Source organism: Xenopus laevis, chromosome 4L, assembly GCF_017654675.1.
Source record: "Xenopus laevis strain J_2021 chromosome 4L, Xenopus_laevis_v10.1, whole genome shotgun sequence".
NCBI lineage: Eukaryota > Metazoa > Chordata > Amphibia > Anura > Pipidae > Xenopus > Xenopus laevis.
In genome coordinates, this window is record NC_054377.1 from 53,560,104 (window position 1) to 53,577,510 (window position 17,407).

Below are 17,407 nucleotides of genomic sequence, written 5' to 3' on the forward strand. Positions count from 1 at the left end.
CCCTGCCAGATCATACTGTACAGTCACATGCCTGCTGCTTTTCCTGGCTCTCTCTAGTAATCAATACAGTGTTTTAATTGTTTATGCCACATTTAATACTAAAGCTGGTTGGAGTTATCACATGGTGTCCTTCAGTCTGTGGAATCAGGTATGTTTGTGTAAATAAAATAAATTTATATTTCTGTCTAGAAGTTCAGATAATGTTTGTGTACCTTTTTTTTACATACAACCAACCACTGTTGGACTGGCCCACCGGGATACCAGCAAAACTCCCAGTGCGCCCAGGTGTCAGTGGGTCTCTTGCTTCTAAACATGTGGTTATTGGCCATTCCCTATTCCTTTATGGGAACAAAGAGGCTTAAAATTGAAGACTAGGAGAATAAAGAGGTTGAGAGACGGAGAGAAGGAATAATAGTTTGGAAAGTGGGCCCTAAGCCTAAGGTTTTCTGGTGGGCCCCTGGCATTCCAGTACAAGACTGAACCCAACTAATAATAAATAATAAATAATAATGAAAGCATGAAAAAAAAGGGGGGTATATTTTCTCTTTAAATTCCCATTCCTACATAACATAGGAACAACCCCAGTACAATCAAACCCTATGTTCATGTGATAACTAAACATAACATCATTTTCAATTACAAACAGTGATCTACTTACAATACTAAGGGTATCATTGCATAATAAATACTTCCATGAATACTTCTCACTTTATAGCAACAGTGGGTTTAGGCAGAAGTCAGACAAACTTTGAGAAACTAACCATCAGTAATATTTTGTAAGCAAAGAGGAGAACAAAGTTTAAGCCTTATTCTGCCAGCAATCTGGCCAAGTTAGCCGGCCTTTGGGAAACCTACGTTGCTAGGCAATCCTTCTTCCCCATAGTGTAAGCAAATCCTGCGGTTGCAGGGGGGACCAGGAGGTATAGGGGCCCATAAGGCCCTAATTCATATACAATGTCAAAAAACCTTTAGTAAGTTGGGGACCTGAAAAATAATTTGCTGTCGAGCCCAGTAAAATCTAGTTATGCCACTGCATATATCATTGCCAGGAAAAAAAGCAAACTTAAGGTAAACAAATATAAAGAAGAAATATCGAGATACAAGGAAAGCAATAATCTCTCAAACATACAAGTCTTTTGCATTATTATATAGCTTTGCAAATTGCTCCTTTTATGACATCATTTTCTATTGGCATCACTAATGTGTGGGGGTAGAAAATGTTTGGACCCACACGGACCTAACCCAGCATAACCCAATACAGGTCATCTTGTTGTGATGACTTATATACGTGTGCCTGCCCTTCTCTGATGGCACTGGAAGAGGTGGGCAAGTATATACAGTAAATAATAATGGATCTTGTTATCATGTCAATATTTGGGGTTGAGACATGGTGGGGATGGTCAGGAAGGGTCTGGGCTGGTGGCTAATAATGTTGGACTGGGGTGTTCAGGGCCCACTGGTGCTGCCACCTCGAGGGTCCTGAACCCCAGCCATGGAAGCCACAGACACTGGCACAAATCCCCCTGCCCAATGTACATCTCCAAGTTGCACCACTAACTTTCTTGCCACTGCCTGTGGCCTCCACAATCAGATCTCCCTGCAGGCCAAGTAGCAGGTCTGGTTTAACTGGGCCCACCAGATGGTGACGAATAAGACCCATCATCCACCTGCGACCTGCTGCAGACATTTAGTCAGCCTGATGTGCCCAAAAGAATTAAATGGAGTCTGTACCTATTAAATGGCACGTGTTTGTAATCACACCTTCAATAAAACTGGCAACACCCACATTGGCAACAGGTACAGACTCCATTTTCTTCTTTCGGGCACAAGAGTGGTCCTGGCGGACGAAGAGACCAGAAGGTACCTGCAAAAACCCACACTTTTATTTCATATGTTTGGTCAGCCTGAACCTGCCTGACCTGTAGGTTTTGGGCCAAGCCACATGCATCACATAATACACATAAGACATATTCATTCTTAGTTTTGTTATTGCTGCTAGTGCTGGCAGGTCTTCAGGAAAGGGAATGCTGTGGGCTGAAGTCTGACCTGGGCACCAAAGCAGAGCTCTGAAGATATACTGTGAGAGCATTCAGCAGTGAGTATACTGGTTTAGAAAGATTAGGGATAATAACCATATTCCCAACTGAAGGCACCAAGACATTTTATTGGGTAAATGACATTTTTGATTTTACATGTATTTCCCCTAGATCTCTAATGTTCCCTGATCTAGAAGGTATTGGACTAAGTATAACCAGGTTGTGGGTTATGCCATGGAAATGCTAAATAACAGCTTTACAGGACTGACTGTGGCTTTTATTATTGGGGTTGTTACAATTATTTCTTGGGACCTTCATGACAGTTTACACATTGATTGTGATGGGGAGCAGCTCATAGGCGCTACCACTTCTGCTGCAGCAGTTCCAAACTAAGCCTCGTTTGTTAATGTTCCAACAAGGTATGTGATACATAAATCCATTCATTTCCCGAGCTTTCCTTCCTTAGCTAAAGTCGCCGCTTTGTGTCATGTCCAGCAGGTGGCGCTGTGACTTCACCAATGTGTGCGCTTCCTAATTCCTCCCGAGTAGGTGTGTTCTGTATACAGACCGGGTGGATTGTGTACTGAGACAAGACAGTTCCGGGAGATTTCTGATACATGTCTAGTTTACGCGGATGGCTTCCACACATGGGGATGTAGCTCTGAGGCCTCTCCAGAGAGCCATGAAGCTGGCCAACCGAGCAATTCAACTGGACACCGGAAACTGGGTGAGATGGGAAAGCGAAAGTGGATAGTTCCGGGGGAGGGGAGGAATAGTTCCGATCGTGAAGCATAATGACAGGAGCCATAAAAATGTCAACTTGGATGTCTGTAGTGTCAGTGACCGCTGTGGATCCCTGTTGTCTCCTGTATGTCTCTGTAGAAATGGAATATTTGGTACATCCAGCCCTTATGTAGTCACGCTCCTGTTTATTGTGCTCCTGACTTGTGGATGAGGTGCTAGAATGTGCCTGGCCCTGTGCTATTCCATGCAGAGTGTTTGCTATTATTTTAATACATTGCATGGGTCACCAATTGCTTCTCTGCTGCTGCTGCTGCTGCTGCTGGAAATTGGTAGGATTGCCACTTGTCATCTAATGCCATGTTAGCCATGCCAGTGCACTTCCACACCTTATGTCATGTAACCATTTAGTAACAGAAACCCCACGACTGGATCAGTATCATCCTAATGTCACAGTTGTTGGTCATTTCGACTAAAGCCCTCATAGAAGCCAAGCTCCCCTTTATCTGAACAGAGTTTAACAACATCTAGAATATGAAATAATTATTCACCGCCACAGATTTCAGGTGAATCGTAGCCTCACTTTAACTTGCCTTCATGCTGAGCGTTACCTGTCACTACTCCAGGCCTCACAATTGGGAACCCTAATAACAAGCGTTTAGTTGACATTTCTCTGTCCAGTAAGAATAATACCTGATGCTCTTATGTATCTGGATTGTGAGCTCTGTTAGCCCACTCCTCTGATGGGTGAAGCTGTTTTTCTGTGATAGGTGTACTTGTACTTTTTCCAGAAATCATGGCAATTCTTCCTATGGATTTCCATAGGGTGATTTCTCTTAATATACACTATGCCAACCATTGGATAGCGTTGGTCACAGATTTGTCATTGGATCTTTTCTTTTTGTTAAATACATGACCAAATATAATAGTTTTTGTTTTATTTGTTTAGCTAGTGTTTCTTCATCTACTTTTAGGACTTGTTTAAAAATCAGATGATGGTTTAGGTCACATTCATGTAAAAATATAGATATATTGAAGGGTTCACAAATTTTGAAGCACAACTGTAGCTGAGATTAAATGAAGCCTAAAAAAGTGGCCTAGCCAACCAGTTATAAATGTATGTATATGTATTTTGGTTAAATACTACAATTAAAATTATGGTGGCAGTGGTCTCAATTTAATATTTTGCACATCTGGACATTCAAGAGACACTGGTTTACTTGAAAGCCAAATAAAAATAGTGGCTTGACAGTGATGGGTGGGTTGAGCTAATGTTAACTTTTTGAAATAGAAAAATTACATTTTCTGTAACTGAAGTGTAGGCAGCATTAAACCATAGCAACCAGTAAAGTCATTTGGATTTTTCAACTACCCCACATTTTCTGTACCTGGGCAACCCATTTTCTTGTCAAAAAAGAAAAATATATCTTCTTAATTGCAGTACAGGTATGGGATTCTTTATCCAGAAACCCGTTGTCCGGAAAGCTGCGAATAATGGTAAGGCCATCTTTCATAGACTCCATTTGATCCAATAATCCAAATTTTTTAAAATGACTGATTTTATCTGTAATAAAACAGTACCTTATACTTGATCCAAACTAAGATACAATTAATCCTTACTGGGAACAAAACAAGCCTATTGGATTTATTTAATGTTTATATGATTTTCTAGTGATGTATGGTATGAAGATCCAAATTACGGAAAAATCCATTATCCAGAAAACCTCAGGTCCCAAGCATTCTGGATAACAGGCCCCATACCTGCAAAAGATTTTTTTCTATACCTTTTGTGTATGTTAATTAATGTGAAAACTGCATCACAAAAAGTGATGAACGTTTAAGAATCTTGTCTGTCTTTCAAGCAACTAGTATATTTTTTGCACTTGCTCCCTTGCTTTACAATGTTTTTTGCAATGATATCCTCATCTTCAAAATATACTTTCTCCCATTATTTTTGAAGTTGCGATCATCAAAGTTAAACGTGGTTTATTCGTTTTTTCCCTTTTGCTGCTTAGGGAGCCTATGTGGAATACATAAGGAGTATTATATGCCCCTAATTTTTTACTCACCCCTCCGTGCAGATTGTGGCCTCAGAGTTCACGGCAGCCATCTTCTTCTTCTCTAGTAATCTTCGCATCTTGACGGCATATTGGGCGCATGTGCAGTTGGAGTAAATTTCCGATCCCGAACAACTGCGCATGTGCTGAAAGTCACAAAAACTTGCGAAAAACTTCAGAAAAAGAAAGAAGATGGCTGCCATGAACTCCGAGGCCAGAATCTGCACGGAGGGGTGAGTAAAAAATTAGGGGCATTTGCCCGGGGGGGGGGGCAGTTAGGCTGGGGGAGGAGGGATGGGGTCTACCCAGGGTAGGGTGGAGGGTTTTTTTGATTACAGGTTGAATTCTCCTTTAAGTAAAGAAGTAAGGTAGAAATATTACAAATTATGTTTTGAGCTTTTGCACCAGCCCAAGGCAACCACAGCCCTTTCGCAGGGAAGATCTGTGTCTCCAAAGATGTCTCAGTAGCTCGCCATCTTCTTTTCTGCTGATTCACTTACTGAGCTTAGGGACCGGCTCACAATATGCAGTACACATAGAATAGAAATGTCACAATATAAGGCTGATTAGTAATTAATACAGATACTTACTACATGGCAGCACAGAAACCAGTGCAACTAGTATGATAATGTAATAATCAGCCTTGTAGCATCAGCTTATATTACATGCCAACCTCATTTTCTGCTTGATAATTTGCAACAACCCATAAGCTTAGCTTCTCAACAGCTGCTCAGAGCCCACTGAGCATGTGAGTGTCACAGACACTTTCCAAGATGGTGACCCCCTGTGCCAAGTTTGAAGTTCTGGATCATTGCTGCTATTGAGCAGCTGAAACTTTAGGCTGATGCAATAAGGTCATTATATGAAATATGTCATTTTTAGGGTTTAGTTCTGCTTTAAAGCATCAGATAATTCTATTACCTGTATGCACCCCTCCCATAACCCTTGTTGTGACTGTTTTGTTAACAAAAGGCCATAATGTATTGGCATTATCTGGAAATCGAATTATCTGCCTTGCAAGGACTAAACATGGAGTAGCTTCAATTTACTGAAGTAATAAAAAAACATAGATCTTCTGTTATTAAACCAACAGGCAAAAATTATGTTCAGAATCAGCTCTATTCCTTGAATCAATGTTAAAATTGGTGTATACGGTTTCTTTAAAGTGCATGTTACTGTGTCTGACTCCTGTAGAAGAGAACTTCACAATGATCCTGAATGATCCCTCTTCTTCCAACGCAAAGATGTCATCTGATCATATTCACTTCAGTGCAGGACAGGAGATCTGAACACCTATGCAGAAAAGGCATCTGTGCTTATTGACTGCCATCCAAAGAGGGCAACTGAACTTACTGATCACCCATTCAGAGAGGTTATCTGAACATACTGATCTCCAGTGTAGTGTAGGACATTTAAACTTAAATATTGGCACATACTCCTGCAATAGTCCCATGTGTTCTTTAAAGGGGTTGTTTAAATGAACATTTAGGATGACGTAGAGACAATGTAGCTGCAAGAGGATGTCATAATATGTACATCGTAGGAACTGCCATGCTGCACTACCCATAAATGTGATCAGTTTAGGGAAGGAAAGCCTGATAAATCTGTTGAACTGCATAAAACATGATTTTTTTTATCTGACAGCTGGTAGTGGCCTACTGAGTTTAGATTCCCAAAAGATGCTGAAACTGGCAGAGCAGTGTCTTAAAAGGGCTCACACCACAGCAGAAAAGTTGGGTGAATATGATTATCTTCAGTGAGACTTTTATTTACATTTTATATTTTATTATTCAATTAAATAACTTAGAAAGCTTAAAAGTTGGAAACCTTGCCATGCATTGCAACATATTGTATAGGAAATGGCATATACATGGCTCATTGTATTGTCAAGTGGTGATTCTTGCCTGAAATTATGTATGGGTCGGGCCAGATCCCTTGCAAACAGTCATATTGTACTTTGTGGCCTGAACACATACGTTAAAATGTTAAATTTGTTGAAATCCTTCTTATCCTTTATAAAACTGGGTTTATCCGTGCCAAAATTAAACTGCATATGGATACTCTTGCTAGCACTCTGCAGTATGTTTCATTAGAGATAACCAGTGATTTGTACTGAACTGGAATTTTATACATTCTGATAAATTATATCAACTTTGCTCTTAACAATTTGAACATTAAACACATTGCGCAAAGCTGGAATATAGTCTGTAAGATCATGAAGCTGCAGGGAATGCTTTCATTTGCATGCCAGTGCTATTCCCAAGTTGGAGATCTGTGGTTATCAAGTTTTTTTTAAAAAAAGAGAAACCAGTCTGTCTACAGGGCTTTTTATTGTCACAAAACCAAGTAAACCCAGAGCTAGCGTAGCACATTACCCACAATTACACCCAGAGTTGTGTTTACTTTTGCTTGCATTCACAGATTTAATCACCTCAACTCCTGAATGTCTACATAGCCTGGTGAGTTGGACCCACAGAAATGGAGGAGGCTGCTCCTTCCCACCTATACTGAAGAGGGTGAAGAGGTCTTCAAGTGAACACTAAAGGAACTCTACTCTTGCCTTCAATGACCTCTTTTTAAAAAAAGAGTGCAGTGACCTCTCAGATGGGTGAGGGCATGCCCACACGTCTGACTGTTCTTGTCAGAATACACCATGACAGTCAAGCGACTCACTGAGCTGCATGTGGAATCATAGTAAGGGCAGAGCTTTTTTCGCTGAGGAGTTTGCCAAGTGTTGCTTTCTTTCATACAGAGATTTTCAGAGCCAGGACGAAGAAGAAACCAGACAGCAGCCTTCCTCAGAGGACTCCTTTGAACCATGCATAGACAAGAGGTAATTTTAGTCGTTTCCACTTGCTTGTGTTCTGTCATAATTCATGTAAATAAAGAGGCATTAGTTCATTTTTCTGGTAGAATACCTGCATAAGCTCCATACCAGACAATAAAATAGCTCTGTATCTGACCTTATTTGCCAACCAATAACTTAATGAGCATATGAAATATCAATGCATCGCTAGAATTACTTTTATTTATCAAACCTGAGAGAGAGAAAAATTGTGTGAGTTGGGGGAGTATTTTATTGATATAAAGACTATATACGCTTTTTGTTACTGTGTGAAGAAAATTAAGAGTGAAAGGTAAGGGCTGTATAGCTCTGTTTGATAAATCTGGAACTGTCTTTGGATTCTCTACTCCAGGCAGGGACACTTGAATATTTGTGCTTGATATGTTAACAAGGTTTTTCTTTCATCCAATTGCAGGGAGGAACTGCCTACAAGTGTCCTTACCAAAGCTGCACAGCTGTATACAGAGGTTCTGACGATATGAAGGTAAAAGGGGGAAACCATTTGTCATACCAATGGAAAATGTTAAGTCTGTTAGCCTGTGTGTCAAATGTACTTGCAAATGACCATTTCACTGAAACAACAGAAACTTTCCTTCAAATACCTCCCAGCTTAAGCACCAAATGAAATGATTACAAACTCTTGTTTTATTCCCCCCATTCTACCCCACAGAAACACATTAAGGAACATCATGAGGAGGTGCGGGAGCGACCATGTCCACACCCTGGCTGCAACAAAGTATTTATGATAGACCAGTACCTACAGAGGCATGTCAAGCTCATTCACACAGGTAAGCAGAAATAGTGTCTCTGGTGAAATCCAAGCAGGATACCATTGATTCCTCCAGTGCTGCAGCAATGTTGGAACATGAGAATACATTCACTTTTATTTACAGAGGAGAGAAACCACATTTGTGACCAGTGTAGACAAGCTTTCAAGCAACAGAAGCACCTCTCTGTGCACCAGGTGAGACACTCTGGTGCAAAACCTTTACAGCAAGTACAGTCATTGCTATCCCACTACTTAGAGAAAACACACAGGAACTAAACCTAAATCCAGGTACTCAATGAAAAGAAAATGTAATTCTACATAACTCAGATTCAGCTTAAAGAGTCATTTTGCATTTTAAGTTGTTTATAGCACACAGTTCTGCATTTAAATGTGAAGAGAACATGTAATTGTTTTACCTGTACAGGGACTGGTGGTAGAACTGTGCAATTTGCTGTTGGGACAACAAAAAGAGAAGTTACAGTTGCAAGAGATCACACATAGCTGTTACTCACGTTACCTTACCTCATGTTAACTTACAATATTTTGCCCAACATAGATCACAAAAACACATGTAGTCCTTACATAGGATGTCTTCTATGAAAGCAGCCCTAAGGATAGATATGTGGGTAGATTAGAAAACAGTTGATTTTACCTGAATTTCCATGTCTGCATTACATAAACTTAAATTAGCAACACACAAGGCAACTTATAAGACAGAGAATGAATAATTAGAACTGGCCAGTGTTTGCTGAATAAATGAAATGCATTGATGGGCATTACCTTCTGTCTTAAAATGACTGAAAAGCATGAACCAATCTGTGTCGGATTCATTGTCCAGCCCCCAAAAAAGCTCACAATGGCCCCTGGTAAGTAGAGATACCCAGCATACAGTTAAAGCCATAATTCATATGTAGTTGCCTAATGTCACACCTAAGGGGAAAAAAAAACAGAGTGGACAAAAGGTAAGCATGCGTGGCAAGAACTGCTCATTTGGTGAATTTTTTGCCCAATTTCACCACCAATGTATTAAGCCGAATCAGGATGATCAGAATGTTTTTGCCTTATGCCAACATCAGGTCATACTGCAAGCCAGCTCAACACAGACACTTTGCTCAGCTGCTGTTATGGTTCTCCCCATATTAACTAACTGATAATTGAGGCTTAGCTGGAAGAATAACCCATGCACATAGTGACCTTGTACATAATAATAATGAATTGAAGTCAGCACTATCTCTGAACTTGCAGTGACAGAGATGGCAGAAGCCAGTGCTCAGAGTCTTGCCAATGCCTGAATGCCAATAGGAGTCAAAGAAAGGGAATATTTATAGAGGGAAAAAACACAAATAAGAATTTGTACAACCTTGCTGGTGGCAAACTGTTGCTTTAATACCAAAAGCTAAAGAAGCCACAAATAAGGTGCCCAGGTGATAAACCTCACAGTAGCACGAGACTTTGGGTGCAGCGAAATAACTGCAATTGGGACTTAATTACAACATATTTGTGGCTTTATACATTTGCTTGTAACACACTAGATAAAGGGCTCATGCAGCACAATCATGGTCTGTGTGTAATAAAGTGTTTCCTTAATTACAATCCTAAACTACAGACAAATAAGGAAAGACTTCTAAGTTTATTCAAAATCATACACAGTAGCCCCAAACACTGAAACCCACTAAATGCTGCTATATTTACTTTTTCTAGTTTAGATTTACTTGGGCTCATTACAAACATACCCCCAATCAGAAACATGTTCTCTGATCAGCAGGAATAATTCAAGCAAATATTTTATTCTCAACTTTATAATGGTGAATTGTCCCACTCTCAGTAATGTTGCCACTCTATGGTTTCCAGTCTATACAAGAACAAGCTTTGGTGCCTACTGTCAACCGAGACACAGCTGTCGTACGTAAAGGACAGGCTCTCCATCTCTATCCCTCCTGAGATTCTACACTCTTTCCCTGGATCCACTCATCTTGGCTCAGCTGCACGTTACAGCCCACAGGTCTGATTTCTTCTGGGACCACCAACCTAGGAACACTTCTCTTCTGCTCCCTTGCGTCTCGCTTCATCCCTGGTCTTCAGCCCCAGAGCTACAGTATCAGCGCCACCATCAACCCGGTAAGCACCATATAACAGTAAGGCGGGAAATAGGTTTGTGTGCCTATTTATTGTAATATTAATATTGGCTGTAATACTCCAAACTTTATTGGAAACTGGGGGATATCTTTTTTGTGCAGAATACCTTTTGTCAGTAAATAGTGTTTGAAGAGCAGAAGGGAAAGTGTGGTAAAACAGGAATACTGAAAAGAGAATAGGCGATAAAAAAGGGATGCTGATGACAGATCAAAGGTATTAAACATCAACTTACCCCTCTATGTGTGGTTGAACTGATTCAATGAAACTGACTACATATAGCAGCAGTCCCATCTTAAATATCTAGAGGTGGGAATCACTCACCCCTTAAATCTCTTCTGTCTCTTCAATAACTATCCTCCCCCTGGAATAGGATAAAAAGATCCTCCAGGAATTGTCCATAATTATAAGTATTTATTAATGTTGTCAACATTTCGGCCTATTAAGAATGACAAGAGGTATTAAACATCACCCTACCTAAACTGCTGCACCTCATACAGTTCCCATCTCTATTACCAGTAAAGATCTGGAGGCCATGCAGGAAACTTTAGCTTTGCCCAAAACTATGGTTCTCCTCAAGCATTTAGAGCCCCCTGGGCAACGAGGCTGGGGGGCTGTCAAGTCGGATCTGCGACACGATTGTCGCAGATCCGACTTCAAAGTGGCAAACGCTGCTGCAAAAGCGCTGCTGCTGCTCTCTTACCTGCTCTCTTACCTGCTCTCTGTCGCACATCTGCCCACACACTTCCTGCTCTGCAGTGACTCAGCAGAAACAATGTCCTGGCTGCCTCCTTTGTTTCCAGTGATCCTCCTGCTACAAAAACGGTAAGTGCACGTTTTTTTACACACTTACCCGCACTTACACATACTTACAGTACATTTATACACTTACACAAACATTTTAGTAAAGAGTGGTATTTTTTATTTTTTTATTTTAGCACACTTGGTCCCTTTTGTACACTTATTTACACTTATTTACATGTATTTGCACACTCAGACAACTTTTATTAGTGCAGAAATATGTATACACAAAAACTCACAAACAGGTGTTTTCTTTTTTTTACTTATTCATTGTACCGTTTGTTTTGCCTAAAAACATGTTATTTTGACAGCATGACTATTGGATAATCGATTTCGGCCACTAATTACGCTGTTGGATCAATTATTTTGTTATTTTATTGATTTACGCTATTTTTGTGGTTTTATTGCAATTTTATCCATGTATTATTGTTCCTTATGCATCTTTAGTATAGTTTTGCTGTTTGGTGCTTTGGTATAGAAGGATTTATTTTACTTAGTTTGATTTGCCAGAATATATGCTTTCCAAAAATATATAGTTTTCTGGGGGTCTTTGTACAGTTTGGGGGTCTTACGGCACATAACGCACAGTTGGGGCTCTATTTTCTGAAGCTTAGTTGGCTAGCGGGAAAATTTATTTGCATGTTTTTCATTTGGGGGTCCGTACACACCACATACTTTGGTAAATCTATGCATATTGGGCATCAAACTATTCAGTAGACCTCTGACGTCCATATTTAGGGTGATTTTTCTTTATACGTAAAACATTGTGTGCGATAAATGCGGCAAACTGTAACAATTTTAGGCGATTTTCAAAAATGTTGTAAAAACCTCTACGTTTAGAAAAGCTTTCCAGTTTGGTGTAGAAAGACTTCTTTATCTTTGTTGGATTCATCAGAATGTGTACTTTCCAAAAATATATGGTTTTGGGGGGTCTTTGCTGTTAGGAGGGTCTTGAGACACATAATATGAAGTCAAGGGTCTATGTTCACAGAAGACGAATCAGCAGCGGAGAAAAATCATATGCACTATTTTCATTTGAGGTCCGCACATGCCAGCTGCCTTGGTATATCAATGCATATTGGGCATCAAACTCTTCAGTAGAACCTTGGCATAAGTATTTATGGTGTTTTACAATTGTATGTAAGAAATTAGGTGAGATAAATGCGGCCAATTGCAATATTTTTAGGCCATTTTCAGAAATGTAAAAACTGTTGCTTTTATCGCCAAATTTAGGAAAGGCTTGCAGCTTGGTGCTTTGGAGTAGAAAGACATGCATACCCAATTTGGATTTGCGGGAATGTGTACTTTCCGAAAATATATGGTTTTCTGGGGTGAATGTACTTTTTTCTACTTTTGCCCCCCCCCCCAAAACTATGTATATGTGTTGATTTTGCAGTACCTGAAATGACAGACCATATGGGGGTCTTCCTTTTGGGGCCCCTATATGCCACATGTTTGGGTACACCTATACATATTGGGCATCAAACTGTTCAGAGGACCCTAGGCTTTCATATTTGGGGTAATTTCTCTCGATACCTAAAAGTATGTGGGTAATACGATGCTGCAGGGTAGAAATTTTGAAGTGATTTTTGGAAATGTGACCAAAATCACCAAAGTTAGGAATGGTTTGCGGCTTGGTACTTTGTAGTACAAAGACATGCATACCCAATTTAGATTTGTGGGAATGTGTTCTTTCCAAAAATATATGTTTTTTTGCGGTAAAATTACTTTTTTCTACCTTTGCCCCCCTCCCAAACAATGTAAATGTGTTGATTTTGCAGTACCTGAAATGACAGACCATACGGGGGGGGGTCTTCATTTTAGGGCCCCTATATGCCACATGCTTGGGTACACCTATACATATTGGGCATAAAACTGTTCAGAGGACCCCAGCCTTTCATATTTGGGGTGATTTGTCTTGATACCTAAAAGTATGTGGGTAATACGATGCTGCAGGGTAGAAATTCTGAGGTGATTTTTGGAAATGTCACCAAAATCACCAAATTTAGGAATGGTTTGCGGCTTGGCACTTTGGACTAGAAAGACATGCATACCCAATTTAGATTTGTGGGAATGTGTACTTTATGAAAATATATGGTTTTCTGGGGTGAACTTACTTTTCTCTACATTTGCCCCCCTCAAAACGATGTAAATGTGTTGATTTTGCAGTATCTGAAATGACTGACCATATGGGGGTCTTTGTTTTGGGGCCCCTATATGCCACATGCTTGTGTACACCAATACATATTGGGCATCAAACTGTTCAGAGGACCCTAGGCTTTCATATTTGGGGTGATTTCTCTTGATACCTAAAAGTATGTGGGTAATACGATGCTGCAGGGTAGACATTTTGAGGTGATTTTTTGGAAATGTCACCAAAATCACCAAATTTAGGAATGGTTTGCAGCTTGGTACTTTGGAGTACAAAGACATGCATACCCAATTTAGATTTGTAGCAATGTGTACTTTCCGAAAATATATGGTGTTCTGGGGCGACATTCTCTAACTTTGCCCCCCTCAAAACGATGTAATCGTGTTGATTTTGCAGTATCTGAAATGACAGACCATATGGGGCTCTTCCTTTTGGGGCCCATATATGCCACGTGCTTGGGTACACCTATACATATTGTGCATCAAACTGTTCAGAGGACCCTAAGCTTTCATATTTGGGGTGATTTATCTTGATACCTAACAGTATGTGGGTAATACGATGCTGCAGGCTGGAAATTTTTAGGTGATTTCAGAAAATGGCACCAAAATTGCCAAATTTAGGAAGGGTTTGCGGCTTAGTGCTTTGGAGTAGAAAGACATGCATACCCAATTTGGATTCGGGGAAATGGGTACTTTTCGAAAATATATGGTTTTCTGGGGTGAACGTACTTTTTTCTAACTTTGCCGCCCCCCCCCCAATATCTGGAATTACAGAACTGATAGCTCAAATGAGGCGTCTACATTTTAGGGCCCCTATAAACCACATGCTTAGGTAAACCTATTCATATTGGGCATCAAACTGTTCAGTGGACCCCAGGCTTTCATATTCGGGGGGTTTTACATTGATACCTAATGATGTGTGGGAGATATGATGCTGTAGAGCTTTGAAGGTCATTTTTCAAAAAATTCACCAATTTCTATAAAACATTATAACTTTAGGAAACAATTGCAACTTGGTAGTTTGGAGTGCAAACATATATTTACCCATTTTTGATTCACCAGAATCTGTTCTTTCTAATAATGGGTAGTTTTCTAGGGTAAACCTACTGTTAGCGGAATGTTTGACCTTGAAATCAGAAGTATGCCGTTTAGGGAGCGGTACTTTGGAAATTTGGTAGTGTACTGCTTGTAGATTTTGAGCTATACAAGTGAGAAATCTCCATAAAACTATACATATTTGGTATTGCCGTGTTCAGGAGACATAGACCTTTCCAAATCGGCTGTGTTCTCGTTAAATAAAATAAATGATATTTCTGATATGTGATTGTTCTTTGTGAAACATGATTTTTTTTTCATTTTATTAGACACTTAGAAGCCTATATTTTTTTACAGAAGTAGAATTACACCAAAATTCTTGCATATTTTGAAAGTTCAGGTTGTCCTGAAAAAAACAATATATTGTTTTCCTGGGTAAACTAAAAGACCACCCCAGGAAAGGCCCTTAAAGTGAAAGAGTGCAAAATATCTAAAAACTGCTTGGCAGTAGATGTTCGCATCTAGGACAAAACGGCTGGCAGGGAAAGTAATATGATCAGTGAGAAAGTAACCAGTATATTGTCACAACAAATTCTTAGGAATGTGGCAGCTAAGGGCCAATTGCATTTCTTGTTTGCTGAGGTACAGACATACCATTGCCAGGAGTTATGATTATCATGGCACAAATACGTTTCACATGGAAGGCGACAAATTCACTTTAATGTTCCAGAAATTACAGGTAGGACAGGAATAAACAAGTCTTTAGGGGGATATATTTTTACTTTAGCGATGCCTAAGTAAGAATCAAAAGACTCAAAATTTTCAAATATAATTGGCTATATTTTTGTTTTATTCACATAGGGATACAGACTGGTAAAATCGTAATAGTGAATGTGTTCACCGGGGCCACTTTATGGTAGAGCTTTATAGCATTTGTGCGGCCACCATAGAGGGCATCACAGGGTGACAAAGGTTGGGGAAACTGTAGCCTTTACTGTAGGTCCTTGTCAGATTCCAACATAGCATGCCATTCGTGTTCCCAGAGTTTACGGACCTCAAAGCCTTTTGTTTTTATAAAAATTCATCTTGATTTTGTGTTTTTTGGTTCAGTTGACTGAAATAAGTGCCAGTTACCCGATTAAAGTCATCTTCACAATAACAAACACAGCATCCATGGTAAAAGCAACCTTGAAATTCAAAGGCTATATGTTTGCCATTAACAAAAGCATAACCGGCCAGGCATGTTGTATAGAGATCCCCTCTTTGTACGCAATGTACATTGACCACTGTATTGCCGGTGTTGAGAAACGTTTATGTTTCTTATTGTAATTGTCAGGGATTAAGACTGCAATACAGTTTTTGGGTAAAAACTTTAACCTGTACATTGCCATACACACAGAGGCTAAGGTGGTGTACTCAAAAGGGTCGATTGTGTACGTAATTACCTCCGGCTCATCATTCGAGTTATATTTAGTGACTGTTTTATTTGTCATGTTTATAATGTTTTCTCTATAGCAGGCACAAGCCTCCTTCAGAATTTTAAAATTCTGAATGCAGTATTTTTTAAGTTGCAATTGAAAATGGAATTTACAGCTGTGGTTTTGCTCGTACCATGTAATGAATTCAGCCTTCTCATCAGGCGTCATATAATCAGCCCCATAAAATTCTATGGCTGGCATGGCACCTATATAGCCCTGATTTTCACCCGTGTTAAAATAATGTGGAAAGAAGCCTTTACTTCCACTCTGTACATACACCTAATGCTGCAGGTAATTTACTAAGTCTCATGGGTAGGAAATTGAAAGAATCTATAAATGTAATACCCAAGTCAGCCACTGTAACGCACAGCAATTTACCACCCTGAGATAGTAGGTCTATTTGAATACACTCTTTTAGAAGGCTAATGTTTACACAGGTGTGATAATGGTTGCTATGGTTACACTCATTGTGATGCTATACACAAGAGAGATAATGTCTGGTTGCCATGGTTATGCTCTTTGTGATGTCATACACAGAAAACACAGGGAAAAACACGTGAAGGTCATTACACAGATTGGTAGCGGTGGAGTAAGAAGCTATCTTCAACTCTGTCGCTATTTAGATCTTTCCTTTCTTTTTCATAACTGAATTTACTTATAACTTATTTATTTATTGATTATTTATCATTTATTTATAACTTATTTATTTATTATTATTTATCATTTATTTATAACTTATTTATTTATTATTATTTATCATTTATTTGTAACTTATTTATTTATTATTATTCATCATTTATTTATAACTTATTTATTATTATTTATCATTTATTTATAACTTATTTATTTATTATTATTTATCATTTATTTATAACTTATTTATTTATCATTTATTTATAACTGAATTTATTGTTACTTGAAGAATATTATCATGGAAATAAACTGAATTTATTGTTACTTGAAGAATATTATCATGGAAAATTTTAAGATTGATATAGAAGAAGAAGAAGAAAAAACGGACAAAGAAGATATGTATTCATGTAGGAGGAGGATCAGCAGGGTAATGATTACACTAATCATTGGGCTCCTTGCTTCCTGCTATTACATATTTGTGGTGGAGCTGTGCATATTTACTGTTCCATCACAAGAGCTAAAGGCAACCTTCCTGGTGATTTTCCACATTTTGTTCCTCCTGTGCATGTGGAGTTATCTTCGGGTTGTTATAACGCCTTCTGCCTTCCCTCCTGAAACATTCCGCCTATCGGAGTCTGACAAGCAGCTGTATCTGAGTGAGGAGAGGCCAGAAGTGCAGGAGCAAATCCTCAGCCGTGCGGCCAAAAACTTGCCTTTATATTATAATA

The 17,407-nt window shown here is 39.2% G+C and overlaps 1 protein-coding gene across 29 annotated transcripts in view; it reads left to right on the forward strand.

The window, feature by feature from the left end:
• Positions 1-17,407, forward strand: part of LOC108714052 (zinc finger protein 276-like) — a 278,865-nt gene that overhangs the window by 168,467 nt on the left and 92,991 nt on the right. For 9 of the 29 annotated variants that reach the window (XR_005966789.1, XR_005966787.1, XR_005966775.1 and 6 more), the window contains exons 1-5: positions 7,449-7,667; positions 8,095-8,163; positions 8,350-8,467; positions 8,573-8,643; positions 10,300-10,566. Coding sequence is in view for 12 of the 29 variants with exons in the window: in XM_041589540.1 (XP_041445474.1) it covers positions 2,671-2,763 (93 nt within the window). In the remaining 17 variants the exon portion in view is untranslated. The other 20 variants (XM_041589533.1, XM_041589535.1, XM_041589534.1 and 17 more) reach the window with 17 other exon arrangements.